Raw genomic sequence first — 11114 nt, forward strand, 5'->3', positions numbered from 1 at the left:
AACATCTTTGAATTTTGCAATCTAACAAGAAAAACGTTATTTGAAATTAATTAAATTAATTTACTAAATTAATTCAATAAATTTTTAAAAATGATTATAAAGAATAAAAAGAGAAACAAAAGAAAGAAAGCAAAATCTGATTATACATGTAAAACTTCTTAATTTGAATTGTAACTTCAGAATAATTATATCACACTTTTGAAGTATTGTAAAAAATACATGTATAGAATTAAATTTATATCCTTTTACTTCCTTGCACGAGGGAAAAAAAATTCACTTTGTAGTAATTTGAATTTAAAATGTAGAAATAATTTTCTTTTTCTCTACCATTTTCCGAGTGTCATATGAAATCACAATAATAAAAAAAAGCGAAATCTAAAAATTGTTTTCGGCTTGAAAAAAGAAAATGTATTCTCCAATAGATCGTCTTTCTCATTTACTATACAACATTGTAAGTGTGTGTATATTGATGGAAAAAATAAAGAAAAAGAAACAACTGTTAACTATTTCCACACTAATTAACTTATTTGCAAAAGAAGTCGTTTTTCTTCATTTCGAATTTATCTACTTTACAAAAAAAAAGTAAAATGTATTGATGAAATGAATAGAGACTGAGGTAAATTAAATATTTAAATATATAATTATAAATTTTGTCCATATTTACTTAACTATTATTTTGAATATTAGTAAATTCAAAAAATTATAGTTTTAAGTAAGAAAAATACGTAATTCAAAAATATGTTCAATATTAACTGAATAATAATAATTTAATTGGCTAATAAATTAGTTTAAAAAAGTAAAATTTAATTACTAAATTAAAAAATTTGAGTTTAAAGTAAAGTAATTAAAAAAAATGTTTTAAATTTAAAAAAATATATCTATAATATTGTCGACATAATAACAATTGTCAAATCTATGCTATTCCGATAAATTGACGAAAAAAATATTGCAAATGAATAATATAGATTTTCTGCTAATTATATAATATAAAAAATTCTATTAAATCTTTATTCTTATTCTTCGCTTTCGAATGGGTAAAAAATAAAAATTTAATAGAAGATTATTAACTGTTTAGATTTTTTATAAATGTAAAAGTTCATCTACATAAAGTTAAACATTTTAATTTCCTTCAAGATTTCATCTTTGCAAAAAAGAAAGAAAACAGCAAATAAAATTTCAAGAAGAGGGAAATAAAGCTAGAAAGTCGCGGACCACTAGAAAATTCTATTTATAAATATAGTCGCTTATTTTAGATAAATTTAATCAAACTAATTGTACTTTTACTTAAAGATATTAATTGTTTCAATGATATTATTCAATAAATATTATTTCAAAAAATAATTATTTATATTTGAAAATATTTTAATTTATTAATATTATTTTCAAAATATTCTTCGATCAACAATTCTTAAATATTATTTAATAAGTTATTTAGTAAATAATTTAATTACTAATTCTTAAATATTATTAAATGAATATTATTTAATTAATCAGTAATTGAATAAATATTTCTTAAATAGTATTTAATAAATAATTTTGAAGAAGAAAAATATTATTTAATTAATATTAATTAGTTTGTAAAATATCAAAATCATGTACTTCAAAAATTATTAATGTAAATAGAAATGTATCTTACAGTCGCTTAATTTTTTTTTAGATAAAAATAAATTCTCGACTAGATTTTTATTTCTTATTCAAATTTTCAAATAAAAGAAAACGAATGGGATCTGATAAAAATGCCAAAAAAATTATAGGGACAATTGAGATAACCATAAAATAAGAAAAATTGCAAAAATGAAATAATTAAAATGATTAATTTTAATTTAGATCGGTTTGATTAATAGTAATATTTAGTAAAGAAAAACATTTTCATCAGATATATCAGTGTTTTCAAAAATAGAAAATAATGATATGGTATCAATGTCTCAATTTTAACTGCAAAACAAAAAGTATGAAAATCACGATATTGCAAATTGTATTACGATCATTCGCAAAATGTATCTTTAAACTTGCTATAGAAAAATCATTTTAGCATTATAATATAATATTTTTCTTTTTAAATTTATCACGGCACTTTTTATTGCACCTTTGCTCCCAAGAATTATTTTTCATTATAAATTTTGAATCGTTAATGAAATTCATCTCATTTTCTTTTCTTATTAAAAAAAACACTTTTTTCTCATAAGGAAAACACATTTTTCTCATAAAGAAAACACTTTTTTCATATTAAAAAAACACTTTTTTCTTTTTTTGAGAAAGCTTCGTTATTTCTTTACTATAAAATAAATATTGTAGTGGAATCTACATTCTGACTATAATATTTAATTACGTATTCAGAAGAAAAAATAGTTAGAAATTATTTAATTATCTTTGGCAAAGTAGATCAGTAGCCAAGGTATTTAGCATCACGTTCGTCGCACTCACGACTTCACGTGGGAATTGAAACATCTACTAACTGCCTTCTTTATAGTGCCAAAAGGTCAGTTCTGCACAAACACTTTTTCTATCTTTTCTCGTATTTCCTATTTTTTTCAACAATTTAATATTTATATTTCAAGCTAATTTGAAAAATTAGCTTCTAAATTTAAACTTGAATTTAAAATAAATTTAAAACAAAACAATAAAATGTATTTGGAAAAATTTCCTTTTTGCCAAATTTAAATATTTTTCCGAGTTTATAAGAAATTAAACTCTTCTAAACTCTAGAAAATAATTTCAACAGGGTTGCCACAAATATTTAATTTTGTTTTTCTCAAAAAAATGTTCTATTATATTTATTTATGAAATTCTTTAATTACAAAATCATTCAAAAACATCACTAACTTCTTTTTTAAATAAATATTTAATCATTATAATTTTTCCAAAGGAATTAAGATTTTAAAAAAATTCAAATTTAAATCTTTTGAATTGAATTTGGGAGAAGAATTTTATCATTTTTAAAGATAATTGAAATTTTGACGAGAATTTAAAGAAATTTTTGAATATAATAGAATTTTTGCAAACATTTGTAACTTCTCGAAAATTCAATTTTTTAAAAGTGTTTTTAACTAAAATTCTTCTATAAAAATCAATGAATTTTAATAATTAATTAAATATATATATTAAAAAATTAAAGAAAACTAATTATGAATCTTGCAAATTAAATTTTTTCCAGAACTTTAATAAAAATCCCTGACTTTTCCCTGATTTCCCTGACCAATTCTACTTTCCCTGATTTCTTTGACCTGTGGCAACCCAATTCAAGGAAAAAATATTGTTTATAAAAATGTATTTTTAATGCTTTTTTAAAAAAAAATATATTTTTTCCTTAAAAAATATATTTTTCTATTTAAAACAAAACTATTTCTAGATTTCTCCAATAAAAGTGCAAGGCTGGGAATATGGAATCGAGAGACGAGAGCCACATCCACCACCATCGACACCAACAAAAAATCGCATACCTTCAAATTCCTTGGTGACATCACGAGCAATAAGAAGCAGTTTCACAAAATCTTCGGAAATTATAAATCCACGTGGAAATATTGTTGTTAATTCACCAAGAAAATCCCTTCGTTCACCAAGTTCCGCAAGACCTCCAAGTAGTCTTAATTTCCAGACATATGAAAATTCATCAGAGACCAAAAAATCGTACTCTCCATCCGGTATTCGTTCGGCAAGATCATTCCGATCTCCAGCATCAACTCCCCATGAATCTGAAAATATTCAATCAAGAGTTAGATTCTCGAAATTTTAATTACAAACACATTTTGCACACTATTTCCTTATTTCACAAAAAATATCTTTTTAAAAATTATTACAAAGATATTTTTTTTAAACACAATTTCAAATTAGATGAATCAAAATTAAAAAAATCACAAAATTATAATACAAAATACGAGAAATATAAATAAAATAAATAAAATTTATAAAATATTTTATCTAACAAATATTTACATAAATATTCGTTTTATATAATATTTTATTTATATTACTCAATATTTACGAGTGCTTGAAAAACTGACTGCTTCAACACTTACAATTTCGTCGTTGAACGGACAATTTTTACAATTTCGCAAGAAATTATACAGAGAAGAATTTCGCTTTACCGATGGGCGATGTAAATATACAATCATGCAGAAATGAAAGTAAAATCACGAGAAAAATATTAAAATACATATAATATATATTTATATTATATATTTTAATATAACTATACCTCATAATATTGCTCGTACTATCAATTTACAAACGAGAGAAAAAAATTATTCAAAGCAGTATAATTTTATCTTCTCTCATTTCTTTTTGTACAAAACAAACACTGAACACAACGACAGTAAACACTCAAGATACAATGTAAATAATTCTTTATTACTTCTATCTGTACTACTATTGTTACTTTTATAAAAAGCGTATTATGTTACAAAATATAATTCCATGTCAAGGCAGAGGATATGTAGTATCTAAAAAAAATATCCACAATTTACAGGAATGTTTATCATACGATATAAGTAATATGGAAAATTATAAATTACATCTGTATCGAAAAAAAAATTCCTTATAAAAATTAAAATTCATTGTTGCTGTATGAGGGCGAGAGGTTTCAGTCTTTCTTTGGCAATGGTGGTGGAACTAGTTTTACATTCTTGAAGAATGGATGACGCAATGCCATCATTGCTGTGATTCTTTGATTTGGATCATATGCTAATAATTTCTGCAAAAGAAAATAAACAAATTTAGATTAAATTTCGTTGTTTTAATGATTTTTTTTGTTTTGTAGAAAAGTTAAAAAATAGTTTTTCTTTTACTTTAAGTAAATCTTTGGCATCGTCGTCAAAGTTTGAGACAACTTCGTCTAAACTACGAGCGTCCCAACGTGGAAACATTGATTTGTAATCGGGAAGCTGTGAGACACCAGGCCAAACAGTTTCGTCCGGTGTGCCGAGTGTTCGAAATATTCGAAAAAGTTGATCGATTTCCGAATCGCCGGGAAATAGAGCCCTTTTCGTCGCCTGCGAAAGAAAAATTCGAATTTCAATGACAAAATACACAAAAAAAATTTACTTTTTCAAATTTTTCTAAAGTTTCAAACTTTCAAATTAACGACATTTTTTTCTATTTCAATATTTTTCAAAATTCCTGACACAAAAAAGAAAAATAATGAAAATTAAACATTTAGTCAGTTAAGAATTATTTCTTCAAATATAGACCAATTTTTTTTTTTGTAAAATAATATAAATTAAGAGAAGTAAAAAATGTCGTTCATTTAAAAATTGAAACTTTCGGAAAATATTTTTAAACAGAAAGAATGTTTTGCTATATAAGAAAATATTTTTTTTTCTCCTCAAGAAAAATAGAAATTACCAAAAAGAAATGTTTTCCAATTATATTTGAAAGTAAAGAAAAATTGCATGAATTCAAAATAAATGAAAATACGAAAATTTTTACCATTTCTGCAAAAATACACCCGAGACTCCATATATCAACGGCAGTCGAGTATAATTTTGTACCCAACAAAATTTCCGGTGGTCGGTACCACAAAGTGACCACTTCATGTGTATAAGTTCTCACTGGAACTCCAAATGCTCGTGCCAATCCAAAATCTGCTAATTTTATGTTTCCTTCTCTGTCGATGAGAAGATTTTGTGGTTTCAAGTCACGATGCAAAATTAGATGCACATGACAGTAAAAAATTGCATGCAACAATTGCCAGAGATAACTCTGTAATAAAAGAAATTTCTATTAATATAAAACATCAACAAAAATGTAAATTTCCATCTGGAAACATTTATAAATGATAAAATTACAGTAAAAAAATACCTTCTCATTTGAAAAAATGAATCAGAATCGAATTTTCAAATATGTAAAAATAAATCAAATTCAAATAGATTATAATTGATAATAATTACAAATACCTTAACTAAGGCCTGTTCCAGACCATGTTTCACAGATTCCAGCAATTTTTTGAGATCCTGTTGTAAAAATTCAAAAACAAGATAAAGATGCCTATCACCTTGTACGACGTCCAATAATTGAACAATATTAGGATGAGCTAATTCCTTCAAAAGGGAAATTTCTCGAATTGCAGTCGATGGAACTCCTTCGCTTTCCCTGAATCAGAAAAATACTTAATTATCCCAGTCACAAAAAGAAAAATTGTAATAAACATTCTTTTTGCAAATAAATAATAAAAAATTCTCTACTTCTCTTCCAAATATTATAAACTACCAGGTTTTTGTTAAGTTCCATTGGAAAAATTCCAATTCTTGAAATCAATGTTAGTGACGAATTATAATTTCCAATTTTCAAAATTGATCAAATTTGGAAAAAAATTCTCAGCTTTTTGATATTTCACAAGTTTGAAAACAAATTTTCCAAAAAAATCTCGATTTACATAATTAAAAACATTTCGAGAACAATTTCAAAAATTTGTTTTCATTTTTCTCCAGAGTCAAGTTTCGTTTCGCGAATAATTTCGATTTAAGAAATTAATATTGTAGCAGAAAAGGAAATACAATATAAGGAATGTTTGAAAAAAATTCATTATGAAAAAATTGACAGAGTTCCAAGAATGAAATTAATTTCCAGTTGAGATTTGCGCAATGAAATAAGCGTTGTTATGATAATTAAAAAAAGAAAACGTAGCCAACATGAATTAAGCTGACACTAATGTGCAGATTTAGAAGCGGAATTAAAAGCAAGCATTTTTTTCATAAATAACTCATTGCCAAAAAAAAAGACAACTACGAAATACAGGTGCAAAACTTTGATAATTATGCAAATATTCGACGTTATATATTTCGAAAAATTTTTAGAATTTTTATTGCTTAATTCAGTATTTATTTGTACTGTATTTGTAATTAATTTATTCATATTTATTTTCTATTTATATTTCTGTTTATTTCATGTTTATAATAAATATATTAACTAGAAAATAAATACAATTAAATAACCAAAAATAATTCATTTCTTTTTGGCAACTAAGGAAAGAATTCTTTTGATTTGCATAATTAAACACCTTCTGTTCAGACAAACTCAACACCATTACATAGAATAAAAATAATTAGTTTAATAAATAGCTTCGTATGATAAATTCCGATTTCAGTAAAAATCGAAATAACCACCTTTTGTTTAAAAAAAAATGAATAAAAGAGAAAAATCAGCATTTACAAACATTTTATTACCAAAACCCCAAAGAAAGAAATAAACAAGTTTTACGACTTGAAATAAATGAAAATAAACCATTTCCATCATATTCGAGTGAATAGATAAATAAATATTGACACTATTTTCCAGTTTCCCTGTTAATATCAGTGAAAAAATTAATTTTAGTACGTTTAATAAAGAGAAAAGAACGCTACACACATAGAATAAAGGGAAACATAACCTAAAAATACACAGATTTGACAAATCCTCTAAAATCTTACCAAAATTCCAAAGAACCAAGTCATAAGAATTAAAATCAAGTGCAAAATAACTATACACAATAGAAAAACAATAATTTTTCATAAAAATACACACAACAAACAAGTTTAAAAAACAAATTGATCATTATCGCAAACATGAAAAATTCTTTTCAACACATGCGGAAATAAATAAAATTACTTACGTTTCGAGACGAATTTTCTTGAGGGCAACTAATTTTCCAGTTAATTTATCCTTTGCTTTATAAACAACACCATAAGTTCCTTCACCAATTTTTTCTATTTGTACAAAGTTGTCCATAACCTTAACACTGCCGTTTTCACCGTTCTTGTGAGGCATCTTTCACTTTAACACACCTACTCGCTAGTTTATTGTATTTATAAATAACACTTTAAAGGATTTATCACTAGTTAAAAATGAAGAAATAAAAACAACTAAAAATACGGTAAATATATTATAAATAGTCGACAACTTTTTTTCTTATAAAGAGCAATGTGTCTCATCGACAAGTATATGTTTACAACCGCGCAAAAGGCGGCAAACACGGCAAAAGTGGTTCGACACTTGACACAAGGTGCGCTACTAGCGGAAAACACTGCGCTAGTCAATATGCATTCTCCGGTCAAATTCGAGCGGGAAATTCAAATCAAGCATCTCCGTTTAAATCGGAAAAATGTCAGTAATATTTTTTTTTTATTAAATAATGATAGTAAAAATCATTTAAAAAAAATTACACTTAAAGTGGCGGGAGATTTAAACTGTTTATTTTAATATTTCAAAATATAACACTATAGACTTGCTAATAATAAAAATAAAAATTATAGTTTATATAATAAATTATAATTATTTTTAATAATAAATTTAATAATAGAAAATCTATTATTATTATTATTGATATATAATTATTATTGAATATCAGTAACAATAATAGGAAATAAATATTTATAGTTTATTTATAATAAATAAATAATAATAAATAAAAATAAATATTTATTGAATAAAATTAATAATTTAATTATAAAAAATACTATTAATTTTATAATAATAATAACAATAACAATAAAAATAATAATAATAATAATAATAATAAGTGTATAATAAATAATTATGATAATAAATATTAATAGTTTTATTATACCTAATATAAATAATTATAAAAAATTTAAATTAAAAAATAAAATTCCATAAATAAATATAATATATTAATGTATTAAATAAAATTAACAATTAAATTATAACAAAAATATGAAGTGTATAGTAAATAAATAATTAAATAAATTTTTACTATTATTTACTTATTGTTATTATTATTATAAATGTGAAAAAAATAATGTATCAAAATTTGGTCATTAAAAAAATTATCTGACATAATTAATTCCGATACCTTTTATAATAAATAAATATAAATCTTGTGCCTACGTAAAAATTTTTTTTTCTTAAATATATTTTTTATAAGTATTATTATTTATTATTTATTAATTATTAATTGTAACTGAAAGTCTGTAGGACATTTATTTTCGAATTCCCCTACAGTATAATTAGCCACGTAAATATACGTGTTCACGTGTTCACGTGTTCACTGTGCATGCTGAATTGGAATTAATCTTTAAATGATTATAAGCCATAGAAGTATTTATTTTTATTATTATTATTATTTCCCAAAAATTAAGGAGAATCCATATTATGTTCTAAAAAAGCGAAAGTCATCAAGATAAATTTTTTCCCTTTCCCCTCAATTTCCTTTTCTGTCATCTATTTTTATTTTTCTTTTATTTTTACCTTTTATCAAAAATGGAAAAAAAAACATCAGAGATTAAAGGATAACAGGAACTTTATCTCGTTTTGGAAATCTTATGATTATTTTAATTCTATTTAAATAAATGATTGTTATACACACAACGTAATAACTTTTCAAGTAATTAAAAATTATTGTTATTATTTTAACTAAATTAATTTCAAATCAGTGGGAAAATTTGCCATTTATATAAATTTTTCTATTTGTTAATAAATAAAAAACGTTAAAAAACTGAAATAAATAAAATTAACACATTTGACGGAATATTTAAAAAAATTGATTAACATTTTTTTTTTTTTGGTAACAAATAAACAATTCTTATAAATTTTTCTTGTTAACAAATAAACACGATTATTAAAAGTTTCTCTTGTTATCAAATAAAAAAATTATTGTAAATTTTTTTCTTGTTAACAAATCAAAAATTGTTGTAAATTATTCTTATAAATTTTTTTTCCTGTTAACAATTAAGAAAATTAATTAGAAATTTGTTTTGTTAACAAATAAACAATTGTTATATATTTTTCTTATTAATAAATAAAAAATTTATTTAACATTTTTTTGTTAACAAATAAACAATTATAAATTTGTCTTGTTAACAAATAAACGATTATTAAAAGTTTTTCTTGTTAACAAATAAAAAATTGTTATGAATTATTATTTATTATTATTATTATTATGTTTTTTCGAGCAATAATTGTTAAAAAATTTATTTTTTCTTATAAATAAAAAAAAATACTAAACATTTTCTATCTTCTAAACTTAAAGGAAGATTTATAGTTTCGTTAGTCTCGTCTTAACAATGAAACATATTTTTAATTCCAGATAGCGTTCGCGTTGAATTTTTTCTGACGTTCTTTATGATTTCTTGGTGTAGCGTGAGTTTCATTTGTATAATAGGAAAGACCGAGTGAACGATGTAGATGTGCGCGAACGTTATGTTTGTAGCTATTTACTATTCTTGCCAGTATGTATATATAGGGAAAAAAAAGGAAACAAAGAAAATTGAAAAAAGGGTCGTTTCTTTTTTTTTACCCCCTCATAGTTGTCAATTTTCTTTCCTTTTCTTTCATTTGCATTCATAACGTTGAATAAAGGACCTATCTAGTTGAAACTTTTATACATCTCGAATGTGTACTTTTCATGTGTGTTGAGCGTATAAACTTTGTCTTTTTTTTATAACGAGATTGCATCTTGTATGTACAAGCTTAAATTTGCAATAAAAAAAAGAGGAAAGAAGCATAAAGAAAAAAAAAAGATTTGACGACTCTATCAATTCTAACAATAGGAAATCGCTCGATTTAGTGGATAATTTTTTTAACAAGTCTTAAAAATGTTCTAGTTTTGAACTTTTCTGCGTTTTTATAAATATTTGTTTATAATATTTATCTATTTATTTATTAATATCTCTATTTATTTATCTCTCCATTTTTTTATTTATACATTTTGTTAATCATCTATTTATTTCAAATTCCCTGACTTTTCCAGGTTTTCCAGGTTAAAAAACAAACTTTTTCCAGGTTTTTAAAACTACATTTTTATATTTTACAAAATTTTTAATTCAAAACTTTTTGAAATTAAACAACTTATAAAAAAATTTTATAAAACATATTTTTATTAAACATAATTTTTATAATCAATCACTCCGAGTCTTCGACTCGGAGCAATCGATTTCTTTATGTTTTATAATAATTAAAAATTATACTTTCATCATTTAAATTCAATTATTGCTTTCCAGAATTTTTAACTAAAATTCTTCTTTAAATTAATTATTCATTCATTTTTAATAATTTTTGAAACATTTCTTTGAACATTTTCAAATCCTTTTGTAAACAATTCAATTTTACGCAATTTCATCGATTATTCGGAAATTCTTCAATCAACTATATATTAGAAAATAAAAACTTCAAATAACTTAAAA

General features: G+C 23.2%; 1 protein-coding gene across 1 annotated transcript; it reads right to left on the reverse strand.

Annotated features, from left to right (window-relative positions):
* Window positions 1-4326: 4326 nt before the first annotated feature.
* LOC122498261 (cyclin-dependent kinase 2-like) lies at window positions 4327-7951 on the reverse strand. The gene is made up of 5 exons (XM_043605918.1): window positions 7586-7951; window positions 5892-6087; window positions 5425-5697; window positions 4785-4988; window positions 4327-4690 (listed from the first exon to the last, which is right to left on the reverse strand). The coding sequence occupies exons 1-5, from the start codon at window positions 7738-7740 to the stop codon at window positions 4580-4582; spliced, it is 939 nt and encodes a 312-aa protein (XP_043461853.1). The 5' UTR covers window positions 7741-7951; the 3' UTR covers window positions 4327-4579.
* Between the last annotated feature and the right edge of the window lie 3163 nt (window positions 7952-11114).

The sequence above is a fragment of the Leptopilina heterotoma genome, unplaced genomic scaffold (assembly GCF_015476425.1).
Source record: "Leptopilina heterotoma isolate Lh14 unplaced genomic scaffold, ASM1547642v1 Lhet_144, whole genome shotgun sequence".
Classification (NCBI taxonomy): Eukaryota; Metazoa; Arthropoda; class Insecta; order Hymenoptera; family Figitidae; genus Leptopilina; species Leptopilina heterotoma.

Excerpts from the sequence above, each read along its gene's own strand:
- LOC122498261 (XM_043605918.1), bottom strand. The coding sequence starts at position 7,740 with ATGCCTCACAAGAACGGTGAAAACGGCAGTGTTAAGGTTATGGACAAC. Across the intron at positions 4,989-5,424 it reads GGTGTATTTTTGCAGAAATG|GCGACGAAAAGGGCTCTATT; the intron begins GTAAAAATTTTC and ends TTTCTTTCGCAG. Across the intron at positions 4,691-4,784 it reads ATGCCAAAGATTTACTTAAA|AAATTATTAGCATATGATCC; the intron begins GTAAAAGAAAAA and ends TTTCTTTTGCAG.